Here is a 23,031-nt window from a genome sequence, read left to right as displayed (position 1 = left end):
CGTAACTCGTAACTTGCCTGGAACGCTACAAACTCGTAACTGGTGACTTGAAGTCGTGACTTACGGGTTAAAAAGCCTGCCTGGAACGCACCATTATAATCCATATTATTCCCGTTTGCATTGCGTTCCTCGCGGCCAGCGTGTTTCATTCATTTGCAAAGTGTGAAAAAAGAGAAAAAAAGTTTTAGCTAACGTTAGCTTTAACGTTGAGCTAACTGGAGTAGTTTCATGTCCCACAACGGGAGGGTTTTAACAGATGACCTGTTAGCCTTAGCTACCGCCGTTAGCTTAGCTACCGTTAGCTGTCCCTGTCAGCTGAGCCACTGATGCTTTCTAGACACCGTGATTCCCCCAAACTGAATAAATACAACACATAGCAACACAAAACACACACACACAGAAATAGTAATGTTTCTTCAATCATTTCAGATTTGTCTAGACGGTGATAGGACGTGAAAAATATGATATATAGCTAAACTCTCGTTCGTTAATTGATCTCATTCAAATTACGTGCTGGTTTTCTACCCGGAAGTAGAATGTAAACAACAAGGTGATTCGGTCTATTATTAACACAAACATTCCGCTTATTTCTGCTTTAAAATTTAATCTAAATTCAACTGTGCTTCGGATAAAACAAAAACATAAACGTCATTAAAAAAAATCTCACCTGTGTTGTTAACAGTGAACTCCTGCAGACTGTAATTCCTCCGCTCCACCAGGGGGCGCTGCTCGCTCTGCTTTGACCTTCTGAGCCTCCGTCCGTCTGGGTGAAAGGACACGAGCAGCAGCAGCAGCAGCAGCCAGGATGACAACACTACGACCGTTCACCTGCGACGATCTCTTTAAATTCAACAACATGTGAGTTAAATCTGTGTCCGTTCTCCCACCGAGGACTAGTTTAACGTATTTCTGCTGTTGTCGGTGCGGCGGAGGGATCTGCAGCCCGTCAGTTAGCGGCGCTGGCAAGCAGCTGAGCCTCATCACAGCCCTGCCGAGCTCCACATGAACAACGTCTAGTTCTGCGATTTCACTCTTATTGATAAAAAAATAAAACTTTAAAGTACGATATTTTAATCAGATATGAATTGTAACATGTTCCGTCAAACATCGGCTCAGTTATAACCAGTTAAAAAGCCTGTTGTGTCCGCAGAATGAGGAAAATGTTGGTTAGCTCGGCGGCTAGCTACAACAGGCTAACTCTAGGCTTCCGCCGTTTAAACCTGTTATTAATGTGTAAAAGTGTAATTTTATAGCAAAGTAACGGGTTTTAATCCGTTACACGCCAGCCGAATTTACCCAGAATACATAACGATTGTAGTTTATATAAAAAATAATCAATTTAGTTGAATCCTCTTTAATAACTGTCACTTTATAACAAAAAATCTCAAATTGTTGAGTTGAGTTTGGTCACAGGTTGAAACTAATCTCTGGTTTGACACAGCAGCAGCTCACTGTGCAATAGAAATTACAACTCAACATAAACACAGCAGATAGACAAGACCCAAGAAAAGATGATAGAATAAAAAATAAGCAAATCACAGAAAACAAATAAATAAAGAAGGTGTTCAATAGACATTAAGACCAAAAAGGTGTCGGCTGAAGCAACATTAGAGATTGGTACAGCATTTTTACTCAGTTTATTGTTAGGATATTTTTTTTATTTATATATTTAATTTATTCAAAATTGTAGTGGTTTTTGTTATTTTTTCGTTTAAAAAACTGAAATGTGGCTTCCAGCACAAGCTTGTAATTGATAACTCTGAGGAACTTGTTTTCAAAAACTTACCACCATTTTTGAAGATGGGAACGACCATTGCCATTTTTATTTTATGAAGAAATATGCTGGTTTGAAATTATTAATTGCAAATATTTGTTAGTGGTTTGGCTATAGATAATGTAATGTTTTTTATTCATATAAAATTGTTATAGTCAGCTGACTTTTTGTTCTCTCTCTTTTCCACGTATAGTATGAAACTAATGTGTGTCTCCTCTCTGTCCAACAGAAACCTGGACCCTCTGACAGAAACTGTATCCTTCAATCATGCTGGTTATTAATAATAATAATAATAATATGATGTGGTTTACGATTTGCACTCGTCAAAAAAAAAAATCTGAAAAGTTTTTACAGTCAAGAATCATTTCTCCTCTTTAATAAAACCAATTGCTGTTGTATTTTATATTAATGGAAAGCCTCGTTATGGGATTTTGGGGGGCACTACCCACACGTTTAGCGGTGTTGCTCATTCCACGGATGAACGATCTTTACAAGTTGTAGCTCATTGTAAAGGCGACTAATCAGGCTTTCCAACAATATAAAATACAACACCAATTGGTTTTGTTAAAGGGGAGAAATGATTGACTGAAAAGATGTTTCTGAACTTTTTTTGAGGAGTGTCCGTCTGCTTCATCACATTGCATCTGTCCTCAGTCTGTCCTCCACCTCCATACATCATGTGATTCTGTTGTGTTGTTATTTTTCTTTGACCTTTGACCCTCAGTATGGGATCCCCTTCTACCTGCAGTACCTGGCTCACTGGCCCGAGTACTTCATCGTTGCAGAGGCTCCAGGCGGTGAACTGATGGGCTACAGTGAGTTCCTCCCTCCGTCTGCTCTCGCTCTGGAAAACACAGTTCATAGATAGTTAAAAATCAAGCTTTTGAAAAAACATTTTCATATTTTAAACAGTTTGCATGTTCGTCAGAAGCTTGGACATTTAAGAAATTACACTTAAATTAAAATTATCTTTCATTGTTATAGATCACAACAATATAACAAATATAAAGTCCAAACAAGACATTATAAAAGCCAAATTAGTTGATACTTGAAGTGAAAATAAGTAAATCCAAATTTCTTCAGGGAACAACAGACATTAAAGTCTTTTTGTTTTAAAATGTTTAGGTCCTATAATAATAATAATAATAATAAATGTATTTATTTATAAGTGCTTTTTTCAAATGCTCAAAGACACTTTACAGTTTAAAAATCATAAAATACAGCAATTTAAATTGTAATTCAGTCTACAGCATATAGTTTGTTATTTCATGGATGTGAAAAAAATCAAGTCAATGCAACCAAATACAGTAAAATATAATAATAAAACCTTGATTTATTAAAAAATAAATCATCCTTTTTATACTAATTAATCACTACACAACATTAACTGGATGTGATACAATAAACTAAAACTTTATGTAGGTTTATGGTAGAATGAGTTAGTGTAGTGACTCTAATAAAACAGATTTACTACAGATTAACCGAAGCTCATTTCACTGTTAATCTGGTCCTAGTCTCTCGTCAGCGCCACCTGGTGGTCGGTTGATACAACGGCGCCTGAACCAATCAGTCCACATCCTCTCCTCCAATCAGTGTTTCACATTTTAAACATCAAAAATCAATGAAAAATCTCCTATAAATGTGAGAATTTTATCACGAAGATAAAAGAAAAACTCAGAATTTCAAAGTAAAAGTTGCCTCCTGCTGTTCGTTCTTCCCCTGTTGTGGCGTAATAAAGTAGACCCTCCCGTGTGAATCTCACCTCTCAGCAGCCTCATCCGTTCTCTTGCAGTCATGGGGAAGGCGGAGGGATCCGTGGCCCGCGAGGAGTGGCACGGCCACGTCACCGCTCTGTCCGTCGCCCCCGAGTTCAGGAGACTCGGCCTCGCCGCCAAGCTGATGGAGATGCTGGAGGAGATCTCAGAGAGGTGGGCGCATCACGCCACACTAGAAAGAGCGCACACATCACACCGATTTAAGCAGAACTCCATTGGCTCCCGGTCCATTTTAGAATTCATTTTAAAATTTTAGTTCTTACTTTTAGGGCTTTACATGGCCAAGCCCCCTCTTACATTTCAGAGTTACTCAAATTTTATACCCCCACACGCTCCCTCACATCCTCTGGGCAAAGCCTGCTTATCCTCACTAGGGATGTCACAATTACTTGTTTTCACAATTAATCGCGGTATTAAACACCACAATTAATTAATCGTAAAGATTCTTAAATACCGTCACTTTCCAAAAAAGATTATTTTGGAAACACAGAGGCAGATGTGCACAAAAGTGAAGGTAAATGTAAGAAATACTGGTCAATTTACCTACAGTAACGTAACATGGTAGAAATTTAAATGTTAGCGTCTCATTTGTGATAAAAAACAAACAATTAAAATAAACTTAAACATTTGGTATAGATGACAATTAATGATTTGAATATTTAAAACACTTCCCCTGGAGGATTAATGATTGGTTACATATGAATAGTAGATACTTAAAGCAGAAGTAAGTGATATATTTGTGTTAATATAAGTCTTAAATAGTTGTATCTTCCGACAGCAATCACTTACATAGAGTGTTTGGTCTGAAACACGGGTCTGTCAGTCCCTCTGCTCTGCTCTGAGCCGAGGAGAAAACATTTATCGTATCCTACAGTTTTTATCCAATGAGGAGAGAGAACGGCATGCAGGGCTGTGTGTGCAGCCAAGGGACGCTGTGAATGTGGTGACGTAGCGACGAGGACTGTTATGGTGCGTTCAAGGAAACTCGTATTTTTCCGACCGTGAAGTTGTACCAGTTTGATCTGGTACGAGTTCACCGGTCGGAAGTTACGAGTGGCCGTTATAGTGACTTTCACCGGTAAAACAGGTCGGAAAAACACGATTGGGTTGCCTGGAACGCTACAAAGTCGTAAGTTGTGACTTGAAGCTGTAATTTACGATTTCAAAAGCCTGCCTGGAACGCAGCATTAGCGAAAACGACCGGACCACTTACTTCTGCTTTAAAATATTTAGTGTAAAAAATTTGTAATGTAATTATATTTTGACTGTATTTGATTTTACACATTCATATGTTGTGAAATTAATTAATGCATAATAATCATGATAATCGTAATACCGTGATTATTTCTCTGACAGTAATCGTACAAAGAAAATCTACAATCGTGACATCCCTAGTCATCCCCCACACCCATTTTAAATCCAGAGGGGACAGAGCCTTCCAAGCTGTTGCCCCCAGACTTTGGAGCGCCCTGCCACTGTCCTTACGCACTCTGCTGTTCCGACAAGCTTTTATGTAGGGATGGGTTTTCTGGGGTTTTGTCTTAAAGCAGAAGTAAGCGATCCGGTCGTTTTGGCTAATGCTGCGTTCCAGGCAGGCTTTTGAAACCGTAAATTACAGCTTCAAGTCACGACTTACGACTTTGTAGCGTTCCAGGCAACCCACTCGTGTTTCTCCGACCTGTTTTACCTGTGAAAGTCACTATAACGGCCACTCGTAACTTCTGACCGGTGAACTCGTACCAGATCGAACTGGTACCACTTCACAGGTCGGAAAAACACGAGTTTACGAGTTGCCTTGAACGCACCATAACGTCTTGTCAGCCGATGGAGTTAGCAGCCCCCGCCCTCGTCATGGATCTATTGGTCCTCGTCCCTACGTCACCACATTCAGGCGCGTCCCTTGGCTGCACACACAGAGAGGACTGCCCCTTTATGCCGTTCTCTCTCCTCATTGGATAAAGGTTGTAGGATACGAGAAAAGTTTTCTCCTGGGCTCAGAGCAGAGCAGAGTGACTGACAGACCCGTGTTTCAGACCAAACACTCTATAGAAGTGATTGCTGTCGGAAGATATAACTATTTAAGACTTATATTAACACTAAAATATCGCTTACTTCTGCTTTAATTTTTGTTTTATATTGTGAGGTTTCTATGTTTCTTTGCTCCTCTGTATTTTTTATTTGTGTATTCCTGTTTTACTCCCTGAACTGTACAAATGTGATTTCCTGGCTCTGTTGTGAAGCACTTTGTGAACCCCTTCTACGAAAATTTACTTACTTATTTACTTACACACGTCATCATCATCACCGGTCTCCTAACGTCATTGTTGTTGTCGTCCTGTAGGAAAGGCGGCTTCTTCGTGGACCTGTTCGTACGCGTGTCCAACCAGGTGGCGGTGAACATGTACAAGCGTCTGGGCTACAGCGTCTACAGGACGGTCATCGAGTATTACTCCGCCAGCAACGGAGAACCGGACGAAGACGCCTACGGTGAGCGACAGCCGCAACAGCCGCAACAACCGACACATTCATCACAGCAGCAGCACATTCACCTCCTGTGTTTTCAGCTTAAAGCACTGATAAAAAAAAACAAACCTAACTATCATACCACATCACAGCAGGAAGTGAATCTTATTTTGAAAAATTAGAAAAACACTCTGAATAAATATTTTTTTAAAAACTTAAAGGTGTACAGAAATGGCCGTTTGTCCCGTTTGTCGCGCCGAGTTGTCACGAGCTGCAACACGAGTTTACCCGAGTAAGGAAAATGAATTTGATTGGTCGTTATCGAGCGGGCGGGATATTCAAAGTTTGGGGCGAGACCGAGCTCCGTGTGTGTGTGCGTGTCTCAGACGTTTGAATGACGGATTACGGATCCAATATCAGTGGCTAGTGAATCGTGTACAGGCTGACGTATAATCCGTGCGCCTGCATTATCCAATACGAAAAAAAAAAACTACACTAAAATACACACTTTCATCACGGATTTACTCAAAAATAGAATTTTGCACAAAGTTTGGCCTACATCGTCTGATGAGTTATTACACTAATTTTATGACCCAGAGTGGGCTCAAATTCAATTTTCTTTTCTGTACACCTTTAAAACAGCTTTTTTTAAATGTATGATGATCAGCCATGAGGATAAAGGTGTTATAAATAAACAGCGCTACTTTTTTCAGTAACCAGTAATCAAAAGTTACCGTTTTCCCCGGTTATAACGCTGTTACTTGACTCAAGAAGTCCCGACACAAAATAACAAAACACCCGTTAAAGTGTAGCTTATACGTTATAAACACTTTTTTTTTTTAGTCCATCATCTGTTCAGAAAAAAGCCGTTTATCTGGAACTAACCAACTCACTCAGTATCCCTCCACACTGACAGGAGCCAAGTAATTTGACATATTTGAACATTTTATAGAAAAGTATCGCTATAGTTACTTTCCCTTGTGATTAGTTAGTAAAGTAGTAACTTTGAAGCTTTTTAGGGGAAAAGCAACTGAAAACAGAAAATACCTTTTTAAAAGTAACATGTCCAACACTGATTATGAGTATTTTACTCCACTGAACCCCACTTTACTCTCCCACAATGCATTGCACAAAGGAAGTGTAGGACATGTCCACAACTGGAAAACAAAACTTCACCACAATGTCTGATAAAATTAATTATTTACTTATTGGATGTAAATTTTGTCTATTTATATTTATTAAAATAGTTCTGCTTGAGGTTAACTTGTTTTTTTTTATTGGTAACTGTAATAAGAGTTCACAGGAAACAGTTCATTTGGAGGTGAAGCTCATAAATGTGAACTTTCTTGTGTTGATAATTAACATCAACTTGGACCTTGTTTGTTTCTGTTGCATTATTTAATATTTTAGTTTATTAAACTTAAAACATTTCAAATCAAATCCAAATCCTCCTCCAGAACAGAAGATATTTTAGTTTAATTTGCCCTTTAATCACATTGGTTGCTTTTTCCAACAGGTTGTTTTTTAAGTGTCGGCCTGAAGGTGTCGCTGTTCAAACAGAGACTGAATCTGAATCTGAATCCATGTTTCACAGTTTGACATTTTCTTTTTTCTTTCTCTCTCGTCAGACATGAGGAAAGCTCTGTCCAGGGACACGGAGAAGAAGTCCATCATCCCGCTGCCTCACCCCGTCAGACCCGAGGACATCGAATAACAGTAGACTGTGGCTCTCTGCCCCCCCCACCCGGTGATAATTACCTGTACATAACGGATTAAACTGCTGCTTCGCCACAGTCAGAGAGCCACGGTCTGGATTTAAAGGGATAGTTCAACATTTTGGCAAGACAGACAAAAGTTGTTTTAGAGGGAAATTCAGAGACTGCTTGATGAAAAACTGTCCCTGAAGGCAACGCGCATCAGCTGGTTTTGCATGAATTTCCCTCTAAAACAACTCTGTCTGGTAACGTTGTGTTATTATCTCATAGCGTGGTGAATGTGCAGCTCACAACTTGTCCACCAGAGCGTTGTGGAGTTGTTGGATTGTGTATTTGATGAGTTTGATGAGGGAAACCAAGAAATCCCATAATGAGCCTCCGTAGCGTAGCTCTGAGCAGCTCACGGCTCTGCTCCGCCGTTCTAAAAATAGCTTGCACTGACAATTAAAGGTAACGAACCTACTGCTATGACTATAGGGATTATGGCAATGGGACAATTTGCCAAAATGTTTAACTATCCCTTTAATAATAAACTCTCCTATCAGTTGAGCTTCAGTTCCTGTAAATTCAGATTTAAGGTGAAGAAACGAACACAAGTCGGTTTTGAATCGATGTGGAGTTGTAATAAATGGCACAGAAAACATGGTCGTACAATAATAAAGTCTGGTCGTCAACTTGCTCCTGTCGTTTTTCTATAAAAAAAAAAACACAAAACAAAAAAAAGGAAATAAACACAGTGTCCCTGAGAGTCTACTCTTTATCTTCTTCACTGCTCCTGCTCTCTTTCTCCTTTTTCTTTCCTCCATCCTCTTCCTTCTTCTCCTTCTCTTCTTCCTCCTCGCTGTCGCTCTCGCTGCTGCTGCTGCTGCTGCTGCTGCTGCTCTCGTCGTCGTCGTCTCGGTCGTCGTGCGTCTTCTTCTCCTCCTTCTCCCTCTCAGTCTCTTTGTTTCTTTCCGACTCATCGTCCGGCTGCTTTTCAGCTGCAGGTTGTTGCGAAGAAGAGGAAGAAGATGATGATGCAGCCTCTTCTTCCTCCTCCTCCTCTTCTTCCCCCTCTTCCTCGTTGTCCTGGCTCTTCTCGGCCGGCTCGTTGTCCTCGTCGTCGTCCACCTGCTGCTGCCTCTTCCACATCTTGGCCATGGCGAGCAGCTTGAGGTTGGGCTGGTTGGCCGCGTCCTCGGGGAAGATGTAGTCGTAGTATTCCTCCCAGCCGGCGTCCGACTGGCCGGAGTCACAGGGAGAACGTGATTAGCACAGCGCCACGGCAACAGCACTTTCATTAGCAACTCACCGGTGGCTTTTTCCCCCATTACAGTTCATTAATTAATAACTAAACTGAACATTTTGGTCCAAACATATTCGACTCAATGTTTATCTTTAACATAATTATAGAGACTGATGAAAAGAAACCTTAAAACTACATTAATTAGTGAAGCTAATTGGTGAATTTAACAACTAATCAGTATAATTTTTTTTTACATATTTTTGATCTGAGAAGCAGAAAATCCTCAGATTTTGGAGACTGGAGAAAGTTTAAACATTTCTGCTTGATGAAAAACTAAAATGATCATAACGGTTGTTTAATTACCGTTGATTCTCAAATAAAAGCTCAGAGCTTTGATTTGCTCAAACTGCCAACATGGGACAAGCTTTTAATTGATTCTGCACAAATGTTTTTGCTCGGCAAAGATGAGAAAATACTATCAAATAACTGTTTAAATACAAGAGTAGGAATAGAAGTCGGGTCGTGTGTTTTGATTTTCCGTCCGTTTGAGAAACTGTAGCAGGAATGAAGCAGCTTAGAAAGGGATCAAACAGGCGATCGTTTTGTACATTCACAAGAACTTAGACAGAAAATAGAAACAGACCCGACTTCTAACTGAGACTCTGAGGCTTTTACGCAAGTATGGAAAAGTATGGAATTTGATTTTATACATTTCCAGGTCTGGAAAAGTATAGAAAATGGAAACTATTGTATGGAAATATATTTATCTTAATACTTATCTGGGTTATTCTGAAGTTATTTGGGTTCATTATTTTATATGCGCTATTGTACCGAGCTACAATCTCCTGGAAATTATTTGGTTGCATAATAGCATACACATTCAGAATAATGAAAACAAAAGATTAATTGCATTATTTTTTACATAATGCACAACTATTTACTCAAATATCAAACATTTTTTGATTTTCTTTTTAAATTAGGGTCTGGAAAAAGTATGGAATTTGGAAATTTCAAATGTGTAGGAAGCCTGTGAGACTTTGAGGCTTTTATTTGAGTGTTTACGGTTTATTTACACCGATTGCAACCAGCTGATTGTATGGATCTACTCCACTCTGCCCCTAAATGGAGGCATTTTACCCCTAAAATCTATGTGCAACCAGTGAATTTGCTGTTTTATAGGTGAAACATAGAAGAGACGACTCAAAGACTCTAATCTGTCATTACAGGTGTCATGAATGAAAAGGAAATGTGAATATTTGCTTTGAAAGTCGATTTAGAGCTGTGTGACTGAGTTTTCTTGGTGAAATGTCATAATAATGTATAAATAACACAAGATAAAAGTGCAGAAGGAGGAGGAGACAATGCTCTGCAGCAGTTCTTACCCCGTCCTCGGCCGTCAGCTTCCTCCTCTTCTTCACCTTCTCCGGCAGCAGCTTCCTGACTCTGTCCCTGCTGCTGTCGGAGCCGAACTCCTTCTCGTAGTCCCGCCAGGACTCGAGCAGCATCAGCCGCTCCTCCTTCTCCTCGCAGCTCCTCATGCCCTTGTTGGCCTCCTCGTAGATCTGACGGCACTTCTGCAGCCGCTCGGGGCTCTCGATGGACAGCTCGAACTTGGCGTAGCTGATCCAAACCTGCAGAGAAGACGACGATGATGATGAGACGTCAGAGAAATGATAAATCTGCCCGTTGTGGCTCTAAACGCCGGATCAAAGCAGGTCTGTTCTCACCTTGACGTGCTGCGTGCGCTGCAGCAGCCGCTTGTAAAGGTTCCTGGTGTTCCCAAACTCCTCCTGCTCGATCTCAAAGTCGATGTAGGACTTCCACAGAACCTGAAAAACCACAGAGACACGGGTCGTTATGGACCGTAAATCCTCCAATAGCAGCTCAGCTCTGGGCTTTTATCTGCTTCTTTTATTTAGAGACAGGCGTCGTCTACATGGGACAGGCTTTGATTTAATTGTGAACAAAATTTCTGCTCAAGATGAAACTCCTACCAGAGTCACAGTAGAAGGAAAGAGTCGCATCCAGAGCAGCATCATTTACTAGTTTAATCATCACCAACTTCCGATAAATAAATGTGTCTCTGCCCACAGACTGACCACAGGCTTCCTTTACTTTTTCTTTTATTAATTAGTGTGACTGCTGAAGCAGTCACACTATTGTTCTTCTGTTTGGCCATTTTCTTCCGCCTTTTTACGGTCTTCTTCTAGTCCTTCATACTTTGTGCTATTTCAACAATTCATATATCAAAACGTGCAGCTTTTTTTGAACTTTATCGGCATTACTTTTCTCTTTTTAACTCTTTATACTTTTTAAAATATTTAACTTTTTCTGATTTTTTTCAGCTTTATAATGTGTGTGTATTGCGTCTAACGAGCAGAGCCAGAGTGGTGCCAGAGTGGAGAGAGGCAAAAAAACATTCTAGAGTTTTTCTGGCTAAACTGTCAGCACGGCCACAAATTAAACTCTAGACAAATTATTTTCTCCAGTTTTGTAGCCACACTTGTCTTCTGGCTAAAATTCTGGTCAAAAATGCAAAGAGACTTAGATAATAATTTAAAATATTTTTTAAATGCAGCCAGGGAGCTCTCTGCTCTCATTCAGCTCAATGTATTTTTTTCACAGCAGCAGGAGAAGGAGCTCAACTTTGTAACTTGCTGTTAGGTGCTTTTTAATTCATTTTAATTCACCAAAAAATAGTCACAGGTCACAAAAAAGTCCTCTTCTTACTTGGTGTGGCTAATTTATACTAATTTCTCTTTATTTTAAGCATCATTGAAAAATCTCACATTCATCAAAGTCTCAACCTCTTTTCACCACAACTTCACTGTAGTATAGGGGTTAGGGTGGCCGTTTGCCAACCCTAAGGTCACTGGTTCGAATCCAAGGGAAGAACTCTTGTTATGTTATGTTGAATTCTGCTCTCCTCCACCGCCTTCAATTGGTTACAGGTGTTTGTTATCTCCTTGATTACTCATACCAGTTTGCAGCACATCATCACATTACAATGAATGACAACAGTCTTGAAAGCAGTGTGCTCTCTGTAGCTGAGTGGCAGAGTAAAGGCTTAATGATCATAAGGTCATGGGTTCGATTCCTACCTCAGTCATTTCACATCATTGCTTGACTTTTGATTCCGATTATTCAGCTGTCATTGGACAGTCTTTGATTCCTGATAGTATAAAGCTCATTGTAACTCAGGTTCTCTGCACATTTACAAGCCTAATGTAACTTGAGTTCAGTGAGCTGGAGCCCAGCCCGAACTCACAAGACGGGCAGGCTTGCAGGCCTAGATGTGGTGTTGCACAGATGTGACAGTGACAGTTTCCTCATCATTAATCCTCATTATTATAGTAAATGAGGTTGCTCTTCAATATATTTCCAAATTTAAATAAAGGTTATAATAATAATTAAAGCCGCAAGCGGCGATGGCGGGCCCTCGCTCGCCCATGCCACCGCGGGGCCTGAGGCACGACGGGGCCGTGGCGCGGAGCAAAAATGGAGAAAAAAACCCGGAAGGAGGCAAAAAATGCAATGTTTCGTTCATCCACCAGGGGGCAGTCACCGCATGTGGTCTGGTGCATTCAGGGGCGGCCCCTCATCACTCATGTGAAGTTTGGAGTGAATCGGACAAAGCATGAGGGAGTTATGAGCAGTTAAAGGTTCGTCCACTAGGGGGCAGTAATGGGATGGGTGCAGGTGTGTTCAGGGTCAGTCCCTCATCACACATGTGAAGTTTTGTGGAAATCGGACAATGTTGATGTAAAATATGGCACTTCCTGTTTCCACTAGGGGGCGAAAGGAGTGAGATCGCCTACAACCATATAGAAACGTTGAGGTTGTGACCCTTGACCTGTGTACCAATTTTCATTTTGCTACGAGTTCAATAAAGCCACCCAAAGGGCAAACGTATTGTCATGGCGAGGAATTGTCGCCGCGCCCCCACACGAACGCCATTACTCGTAGCTTCACAGCGTTCATGATGGAGCTTCACCAACTGGTTCTGCATGTATTAGAAGTGGAATGAAGTTGATGGGGCAAAGAATGTACATTTTCCAAATTTTAGTACACTTCCTGTTACCACCGGGGGGCGCTATGAGTTACGTGGGAAGTTAATATATCCGGACGTTCAGGGCGGAGCCATCATCATGTCCAGCAAGTTTGAAGTTGATTGGATGAAGTATGTGGGCGTGAGAGCCACTCGTATGGACATGGCGAGCACGCCAAAGTGAATTGAGCGCTGGCAGCCACGCCCTTTGACCTACGGACTCACGGAGCACAAGATAAGCTCAGCTAGGTCTGGAGATGTGGTGTACCTAATTTGAACTTGATCGGGCGAACGCTCTGGGAGGAGTTAATTTTAGGCGGGAAAAATCTACACCAAAATGGCCGACTTCCTGTTGGGTTTAGGGCGTGGCTCCAATTCAATTTTTGGTATGTTTGGGTATGATACACGTGTGTGTCGAGTTTTGTATGTGTTCGACAAAGTAAGCGAAATTTGTCTATGAAGAATTTCGGAAAAACTTCAAGGGGGCGCTATTGAGGCATTTAGCCACGCCCATGGGAAACGACTCTATCTGCTGAAAGAGCTCGCCATTCTTGACCCGTGTATGAAATTTCGTGAGGACACGACTTCGTTAAAGCCACGAAAAAGGCAAACGTAATTGTACGATAAAAAATCGTCAGTCGCCGCGGCGGCACACGGACGCCGTTCGTCGTATCTTCACAGCGTTCATAATGTAGCTTCAGCAACTGGTTCTGCATGTATTAGAAGTGGAATGAAGTTGATCGGGTGAAGTATGGATTTTTAATGAATTTTTGCGTACTTCCTGTTACCACCGGGGGGCGCTATGAGCCAGGCAGGAAGTCGATACATCAAAACGTTCAGGGCGGAGCCAACGTCATGTCCTTTGAATTTCAAGTGGCTACGACGAAGTATGTGCGCGTAATAGGCAAACGTAATTTTACGACAAAAAATCGTCAGTCGCCGCGGCGGCACACGGACGCCGTTCGTCGTATCTTCAAAGCGTTCATAATGTAGCTTCAGCAACTGGTTCAGCATGTACTAGAAGTGGAACAAAGTCGATTTAGTGAACTACGTATTTTTAACGAATTTTTGTACGTTTCCTGTTACCACCGGGGGGCGCTATGAGCGACGTAGGCAAATAATATGTCGGATCGTTCAGGGTCTCGCCATAGATTTTTGCACCAAGTTTGAAGCGTCTACGATCAAGTATGTGGGCATGAGAGCCGTTCGTATTTACATGGCGAGCACCGAAACAGTCGCCAAACTTCGGGGCACGCCAGAGGCCAAGCGCTTTGAGCTACAGACCTGCGGAGCACAAGATAAGCTCAGCTAGGTCTGACGATGTTCTGGACCCAATTTGGAGCCGATCGGGCGTAACCCCTCGGACGAGTTCGTTTTGCGTAAACGAACTTTGAACCAAAATGGCCGACTTCCTGTTGGGTTTCGGGCTTCGCTATATGAGGATTTTTTGTTCATCTCGCATTGATAAATATGTGTGCCGATTTTGGTCCGCTTTCGTTAACGTCATTTTTTTCCCTATGGGTTTTTGGCAAAATTGTAGGGGGCGCTATTTAGCCATTTCGCGTCGACCATGTGCGACCACTCAAAAATATTGTTTTTCGGATCCGGCCGGACACCCATGCAAAAGTAGACGCATTTTCGCCTTTGGGAAAGGGGCGAAATTGGGGTTTTAAGGGTGTGGGAATAATAATAATAATAATTAAAGCCGCAAGCGGCGATGATCGGCCCTCGCTCGACCCATGCGACCGCGGGGGCCTGAGGCGTGCGGGGGCCGTGGCGCGAAGCGAGAATGGCGAAAAAGCGCTGCGGGAGCGGAAAAACGCAACGTGCGGTTCGTCCACTAGATGGCGCTACGAAGCCAGAAGCGGGTAGCGGCGTTCAGGAGCTGACCGGGATCAAGCCCCTGACGTTTGATGTGAATCGGACAATGTAAATGTAAAACAGGTCACTTCCTGTTACCACCAGGGGGCGCATTTGTATGAATCCAGATGTGGGTAGGTGTGATCAGGGGCTGACCAGGATCACACATGTCAGGTTTGAAGTTAATCGGACAATGTAAATGTAAAACAGGTCACTTCCTGTTACCACCAGGGGGCGCATTTGTATGAACCCAGATGTGGGTAGGTGTGTTTAGGGGCAGTGGCTCATCAAATATGAAAAATTTGAAGTCGATCGGACAAGTTAAGTGTAAACCAGGTCACTTCCTGTTACCACCGGGGGCGCATTGAGTAAAGTGGGCGCGCCATTCAGTGGAACGTTCAGGGTGGAGCCATCATCATCTTCAGCAAGTTTGAAGCTGATAGGATGAAGTATGTGGGCGTTAGAGCTGTTAGAAGGTGAAATGGCGAGGAAACATGAAGTCGCCAAAAATTGGCAAGGCCGCAGAAGCCACGCCCTTTGACGTAGAGACCTATGGAGCACAAGGTTGGATCAGCATGGCATCTCGATAACCTGTAGGCAATTTGAAGTAGATCGGGCGAAATTAGTGGGAGGAGTTAAAGATTTTAATGTAAAAAATGGTCACTTCCTGTTACCACCGGGGGGCGCTTTGAGTAAAGTGAGATATTGATATATCGGGCGAATCAGTGACTCACCCCCATAATTTCCTTCAAGTTTGAAGTTGATAGGATAAAGCATGTGGGCGTGACAGCCAACCGAATGTTGGTGGCGATCGAGCCTATGTTTGGCGCCCATTGGAAGCCACGCCCTTTGACGTATTGACCTACGGAGCACATGCTGTACTCAGCTAGGTCTGAAGATGTTGTCTATCAAATTTGGAGCGTGTCGGGCGAACCGTTTCGGACGAGTTAATTTGGCGCCAAAAACGACCAATTCAAAATGGCCGACTTCCTGTTGACATTTCACCATGACATTAAGAGGCTTTTTTGTATATCTGGGTATGGTACATATGTGTACCGAATTTTGTTGGTCTACGCCAAAGTAAGCGAAATTGTCTATGGGACTTTTTAAAATTTGTAGGGGGCGCTATTTCGCCATTTCGCGTCGGACATGCGCGAGTAGCACAAAATATCGAATTTCGGAAGAAGCCGGACGTCCGGCAAAAAGTTCACGCATTTTCGAGTTGGGGAAAGGGGCGAAATTGGGGTTTGAAGGCGGAGAAGAATAATAATAATAATTAAAGCCGCAAGCGGCGATGACGGGCCCTCGCTCGCCCATGCCACCGCGGGGCCTGAGGCATGTCGGGGCTGCAATGTTTCGTTCATCCACCAGGTGGCGCTAAGCAGTTGTGTGTGGGTGCGTTCAGGGGCGGCCCCTCATCACTCATGTGAAGTTTGGAGTGAATCGGACAAAGCATGAAGGAGTTATGAGCAGTTAATGGTTCATCCAGCAGGGGGCAGTAATGGGATGCGTGCAGGTGTGTTCAGGGTCAGCCCCTCATCACACATGTGAAGTTTCGTGGAAATCGGACAAAGCATGAGGGAGTTATGAGCAGTTAAAGGTTCGTCCACTAGGGGGCAATAATGGGATGCATGCAGGTGTGTTCAGGGTCAGCCCCTCATCACACATGTGAAGTTTCGTGGAAATCGGACAAAGCATGAGGGAGTTATGAGCAGTTAAAGGTTCGTCCACTAGGGGGCAGTAATGGGATGCGTGCAGGTGTGTTCAGGGTCAGCCCCTCATCACACATGTGAAGTTTCGTGGAAATCGGACAAAGCATGAGGGAGTTATGAGCAGTTAAAGGTTCGTCCACTAGGGGGCAGTAATGGGATGCGTGCAGGTGTGTTCAGGGTCAGCCCCTCATTACACATGTGAAGTTTCGTGGAAATCGGACAAAGCATGAGGGAGTTATGAGCAGTTAAAAGTTTGTCCACTAGGGGGCAGTAATGGGATGCATGCAGGTGCGTTCAGGGTCAGTCCCTCATCACACATGTGAAGTTTCGTGGAAATCGGACAAAGCATGAGGGAGTTATGAGCAGTTAAAAGTTTGTCCACTAGGGGGCAGTAATGGGATGCATGTAGGTGTGTTCAGGGTAAGTCCCTCATCACACATGTGAAGTTTCGTGGAAATCGGACAATGTTGATGCAAAAAATGGCACTTCCTGTTTCCACTAGGGGGCGAATGAGTGAGATCGCCTATGAGTACATAGAAACGTTGAGGTCGTGACCCTGGACCTGTGTACCAATTTTCATGTTGATAGGAGTTCAATAAAGCCATCCAAAGGGCAAACGTATTGTCATGGCGAGGAATGTTAGCCACGCCCCCACAGGGACGCCATTACTCGTAGCTTCACAGCGTTCATAATGTAACTTCACCAACTGGTTCTGCATGTTGTAGAAGTGGAATGAAGTTGATGGGGCAAAGTATGTACATTTTCAAAATTTTAGTACACTTCCTGTTACCACCGGGGGGCGCTATGAGTTACGTGGGAAGTTAATATATCGGGACGTTCAGGGCGGAGCCATCGTCATGTCCAGCAAGTTTGAAGTTGATTGGATGAAGTATGTGGGCGTGAGAGCCACACGTATGGACATGGCGAGAACGCCAAAGTGTGATGAGCGCTGGCAGCCACGCCCTTTGACCTATGGACTCACGGAGCACAAGATAAGCTCAGCTAGGTCTGGAGATGTGGTATACCTAATTTGAACTTGATCGGGCGAACGCTCTGGGAGGAGTTAAGTTTAGGCGGGAAAAATCTACACCAAAATGGCCGACTTCCTGTTGGGTTGAGGTCATGAGGTCAAGAGGCTTTTTTGCATATCTGGGTATAATACATATGTGTACCGAATTTTATTAACATCGGACAAAGTCACTCAAATTCCCTATGGGGATTTTGAGAGTTTGTAGGGGGCGCTATTTCGCCATTTTGCGTCGACCATGTGCGACGACCCAAAAATATCGAATTTCGGATGAGGCCGGAGGGACATGCAAAGTTAGACAACTTTTCCAGTTGGGGAAAGGGGCGAAATTGGGGCATGAAGAGTCGCGTGAATAATAATAAGAATTAAAGCCGCAAGCGGCGATGACGGGCCCTCGCTCGCCCATGCCACCGCGGGGCCTGAGGCATGTCGGGGCTGCAATGTTTCGTTCATCCACCAGGTGGCGCTAAGCAGTTGTGTGTGGGTGCGTTCAGGGGCGGCCCCTCATCACTCATGTGAAGTTTGGAGTGAATCGGACAAAGCATGAAGGAGTTATGAGCAGTTAATGGTTCATCCAGCAGGGGGCAGTAATGGGATGCGTGCAGGTGTGTTCAGGGTCAGCCCCTCATCACACATGTGAAGTTTCGTGGAAATCGGACAAAGCATGAGGGAGTTATGAGCAGTTAAAGGTTCGTCCACTAGGGGGCAGTAATGGGATGCGTGCAGGTGTGTTCAGGGTCAGCCCCTCATCACACCTGTGAAGTTTCGTGGAAATCGGACAAAGCATGAGGGAGTTATGAGCAGTTAAAGGTTCGTCCACTAGGGGGCAGTAATGGGATGTGGGCAGGTGCGTTCAGGGTCAGTCCCTCATCACACATGTGAAGTTTCGTGGAAATCGGACAAAGCATGAGGGAGTTATGAGCAGTTAAAAGTTTGTCCACTAGGGGGCAGTAATGGGATGCATGTAGGTGTGTTCAGGGTCAGTCCCTCATCACACATGTGAAGTTTCGTGGAAATCGGACAATGTTGATGCAAAAAATGGCACTTCCTGTTTCCACTAGGGGGCGAATGAGTGAGATCGCCTATGAGTACATAGAAACGTTGAGGTCGTGACCCTGGACCTGTGTACCAATTTTCATGTTGATACGAGTTCAATAAAGCCATCCAAAGGGCAAACGTATTGTCATAGCGAGGAATGATAGCCACGCCCCCACAGGGACGCCATTACACGTAGCTTCACAGCGTTCATAATGTAGCTTCACCAACTGGTTCTGCATGTTGTAGAAGTGGAATGAAGTTGATGGGGCAAAGTATGTACATTTTCAAAATTTTAGTACACTTCCTGTTACCACCGGGGGGCGCTATGAGTTACGTGGGAAGTTAATATATCGGGACGTTCAGGGCGGAGCCATCGTCATGTCCAGCAAGTTTGAAGTTGATTGGATGAAGTATGTGGGCGTGAGAGCCACACGTATGGACATGGCGAGAACGCCAAAGTCTGATGAGCGCTGGCAGCCACGCCCTTTGACCTATGGACTCACGGAGCACAACGTAAGCTCAGCTAGGTCTGGAGATGTGGTATACCTAATTTGAACTTGATCGGGCGAACGCTCTGGGAGGAGTTAAGTTTAGGCGGGAAAAATCTACACCAAAATGGCCGACTTCCTGTTGGGTTGAGGTCATGAGGTCAAGAGGCTTTTTTGCATATCTGGGTATAATACATATGTGTACCGAATTTTATCAACATCGGACAAAGTCACTCAAATTCCCTATGGGGATTTTGAAAGTTTGTAGGGGGCGCTATTTCGCCATTTTGCGTCGACCATGTGCGACGACCCAAAAATATCGAATTTCGGATGAGGCCGGAGGGACATGCAAAGTTAGACAACTTTTCCAGTTGGGGAAAGGGGCGAAATTGGGGCAAGAAGAGTCGCGTGAATAATAATAAGAATAATAAACATTACAATTTCAATAGGGCTTTCGCTGGGCGACTTGCAGTCGCCGCTCGGGCCCTAATTAAAGCCGCAAGCGGCGATGGCGGGCCCTCGCTCGCCCATGCCACCGCGGGGCCTGAGGCACGCCGGGGCCGTGGCGTGGAGCAGAAATGGAGAAAAAACCTGGAAGGAGGCAAAAAACGCAATGTTTCGTTCATCCACCAGGGGGCAGTCACCGCATGTGGTGTGGTGCGTTCAGGGGCCGCCCCTCATCACTCGTGTGAAGTTTGGAGTGAATCGGACAAAGCATGAGGGAGTTATGAGCAGTTAAAGGTTCGTCCACTAGGGGGCAGTAATGAGATGTGTGCAGGTGTGTTCAGGGTCAGCCCCTCATCACACATGTGAAGTTTCATGGAAATCGGACAAAGCATGAGGGAGTTATGAGCAGTTAAAAGTTTGTCCACTAGGGGGCAGTAATGGGATGCGTGTAGGTGTGTTCAGGGTCAGCCCCTCATCACACATGTGAAGTTTCGTGGAAATCGGACAAAGCATGAGGGAGTTATGAGCAGTTAAAGGTTCGTCCACTAGGGGGCAGTAATGGGATGGGTGCAGGTGTGTTCAGGGTCAGCCCCTCATCACACATGTGAAGTTTCGTGGAAATCGGACAATGTTGATGCAAAAAATGGCACTTCCTGTTTCCACTAGGGGGTGAATGAGTGAGATCGCCTACGAGCATATGGAAACGTTGAGGTCATGACCCTTGACCTGTGTACCGATTTTCATGTTGATACGAGTTCAATAAAGCCATCCAAAGGGCAAACGTATTGTCATGGCGAGGAATGGTCGCCGCGTCGCCACACGGACGCCATTACTCGTAGCTTCACAGTCTTCATAATGTAGCTTCACCAACTGGTTCTGCATGTTGTAGAAGTGGAATGAAGTTGATGGGGCAAAGTATGTACATTTTCAAAATTTTAGTACACTTCCTGTTACCACCGGGGGGCGCTATGAGTTACGTGGGAAGTGAATATATCGGGACGTTCAGGGCGGAGCCATCATCATGTCCAGCAAGTTTGAAGTTGATTGGATGAAGTATGTGGGCGTGAGAGCCACACGTATGGACATGGCGAGAACGCCAAAGTGAATTGAGCGCTGGCAGCCACGCCCTTTGACCAACGGACTCACGGAGCACAAGATAAGCTCAGCGAGGTCTGGAGATGTGGTGTACCTAATTTCAACTTGATCGGGCGAACGCTCTGGGAGGAGTTAATTTTAGGCGGGAAAAATCAAAACCAAAATGGCCGACTTCCTGTTGGGTTGAGGTCATGAGGTCAAGAGGCTTTTTTGCATATTTGGGTATAATACATATGTGTACCAAATTTTGTGAGCGTAGGACAAAGTTAGCAAAATTCCCTATGGGCATTTTTGGACTTTGTAGGGGGCGCTATTCCGCCATTTTGCGTCGACCGTGTGTGACAACTCAAAAATATTGAATTTCGGATCCGGCCGGACGCCCATGCAAAAGTACACGCATTTTCGCCTTTGGGAAAGGGGCGAAATTGGGGTTTTAAGAACGCAAGAATAATAAAGAATAATTAAAGCCGCAAGCGGCGATGACGGGCCCTCGCTCGCCCATGCCACCGCGGGGCCTGAGGCATGTCGGGGCTGCAATGTTTCGTTCATCCACCAGGTGGCGCTAAGCAATTGTGGGTGGGTGCGTTCAGGGGTGGCCCCTCATCACTCATGTGAAGTTTGGAGTGAATCGGACAAAGCATGAGGGAGTTATGAGCAGTTAATGGTTCATCCACTAGGGGGCAGTAATGGTATGCGTGCAGGTGTGTTCAGAGTCAGTCCCTCATCACACATGTGAAGTTTGGAGTGAATCGGACAAAGCATGAGGGAGTTATGAGCAGCTAATGGTTCATCCACTAGGGGGCAGTAATGGTATGCGTGCAGGTGTGTTCAGGGTCAGTCCCTCATCACACATGTGAAGTTTGGAGTGAATCGGACAAAGCATGAGGGAGTTATGAGCAGTTAATGGTTCATCCACTAGGGGGCAGTAATGGGATGCATGCAGGTGTGTTCAGAGTCAGTCCCTCATCACACATGTGAAGTTTGGAGTGAATCGGACAAAGCATGAGGGAGTTATGAGCAGTTAATGGTTCATCCACTAGGGGGCAGTAATGGTATGCGTGCAGGTGTGTTCAGGGTCAGTCCCTCATCACACATGTGAAGTTTGGAGTGAATCGGACAAAGCATGAGGGAGTTATGAGCAGTTAATGGTTCATCCACTAGGGGGCAGTAATGGGATGCATGCAGGTGTGTTCAGAGTCAGTCCCTCATCACACATGTGAAGTTTCGTGGAAATCGGACAATGTTGATGTAAAATATGCCACTTCCTGTTTCCACTAGGGGGCAACATGAGTGAGATCGCCTATGAGCATATGGAGACGTTGAGGTCGTGACCCTTGACCTGTGTACCAATTTTCATGTTGATACGAGTTCATTAAAGCCATCATAAAGCCAAACGTATTTTAATGGCGAGGAATGGTCGCCGCGTCGCCACACGGACGCCATTACTCGTAGCTTCACAGCGTTCATGATGGAGCTTCACCACCTTAGTCTGCATGTTTTAGAAGTGGAATGAAGTTGATGGGGTCAACTATGTGGCATCAGTACACGTTAAGGTAAAACCTGGCCACTTCCTGTTACCACCGGGGGGCGCTATGAGTGACGTAGGAAATTAATATATCGGGATGTTCAGGGCGGAGCCGTCATCATGTCCAGCAAGTTAGAAGTTGATCGGATAAAGTATGTGGGCGTTAGAGCTGTTCGAAGGTGAAATGGCGAGCAAACGAAAAGTCGCCAAAATCCTCAAGGCCCCAGAAGCCACGCCCTTTGACCTAGAGACCTGCGGAGCACAACTTTTGATCAGAGTGGCATCTCGGTGGTCTCTAGCCAATTTGAAGTCAATCGGACAAAATCTGTAGGAGAAGTTAGATCAAACAGGTCAAAAGTTCAAATCAAAATGGCCGACTTCCTGTTGTGATTTCACCATGTCATTAAGAGGCTTTTTTGTGTGTCTTGCCATGTTCTATAAGCCCACCAAATTTCATGCATGTAGGTGAAACGCAAAGAAGGGGCTGATGTTTTGAAATTTTCTAGGGGGCGCTATTCAGCCATTTGACCACGCCCATTCCCAACGACTTTAAAATATCAAATTTTTCGCGAGGCCTGATGTGCATGCCAAAATTCACGCGTTTTGGGGCATGTTGAGGCCCCCAAAAATGCGATTTTAGGGAGAATATAATAATAATAATAATAAACATAGCAATTACAATAGGGCTTTCGCTGGGCGACTTGCAGTCGCCGCTCGGGCCCTAATAATAAACAGCGCGATTTCAATAGGGCTTTCGCTGGGCGACTTGCAGTCGCCGCTCGGGCCCTAATAATAAACATTACAATTTCAATAGGGCTTTCGCTGGGCGACTTGCAGTC

At 44.2% G+C, this 23,031-nt stretch overlaps 2 protein-coding genes across 2 annotated transcripts in view; one reads left to right on the top strand and one right to left on the bottom strand.

Annotated features, from left to right (window-relative positions):
* The first annotated feature begins 722 nt into the window (after positions 1-722).
* Positions 723-7,936, top strand: naa20 (N-alpha-acetyltransferase 20, NatB catalytic subunit). The gene is made up of 6 exons (XM_085771782.1): positions 723-858; positions 2,004-2,028; positions 2,499-2,589; positions 3,567-3,702; positions 5,891-6,036; positions 7,641-7,936. Exons 1-6 carry the CDS (start codon positions 806-808, stop codon positions 7,724-7,726), a joined length of 537 nt encoding a protein of 178 aa, XP_085627908.1. The 5' UTR covers positions 723-805; the 3' UTR covers positions 7,727-7,936.
* Positions 7,937-8,242: 306 nt separating this feature from the next.
* Positions 8,243-23,031, bottom strand: part of crnkl1 (crooked neck pre-mRNA splicing factor 1) — a 29,753-nt gene continuing 14,964 nt past the window's right edge. Inside the window, exons 12-14 of the mRNA XM_085771781.1 lie at positions 10,680-10,781; positions 10,335-10,583; positions 8,243-8,948 (exon numbers count right to left, since the gene is read on the bottom strand). Of these exons, the coding sequence (XP_085627907.1) occupies positions 8,478-8,948; positions 10,335-10,583; positions 10,680-10,781 (822 nt within the window). The 3' untranslated portion in view covers positions 8,243-8,477. The remainder of the gene's footprint in view (positions 8,949-10,334; positions 10,584-10,679; positions 10,782-23,031) is intronic.

This window comes from Trachurus japonicus, chromosome 24 (genome assembly GCF_045865225.1).
Source record: "Trachurus japonicus isolate A0001 chromosome 24, Traja_1.0".
NCBI classification, from domain to species: Eukaryota; Metazoa; Chordata; class Actinopteri; order Carangiformes; family Carangidae; genus Trachurus; species Trachurus japonicus.
This window is presented reverse-complemented; position numbering and strand designations above follow the sequence as displayed.

What these genes read in the sequence shown, in the direction of transcription:
- naa20 (XM_085771782.1), top strand. Translation starts at nt 806, where the DNA reads ATGACAACACTACGACCGTTCACCTGCGACGATCTCTTTAAATTCAAC. An exon ending in TGGACCCTCTGACAGAAACT is followed by an intron (nt 2,029 to 2,498) that starts GTATCCTTCAAT and finishes TTTGACCCTCAG; the next exon opens with TATGGGATCCCCTTCTACCT. An exon ending in CTGGAGGAGATCTCAGAGAG is followed by an intron (nt 3,703 to 5,890) that starts GTGGGCGCATCA and finishes GTCGTCCTGTAG; the next exon opens with GAAAGGCGGCTTCTTCGTGG.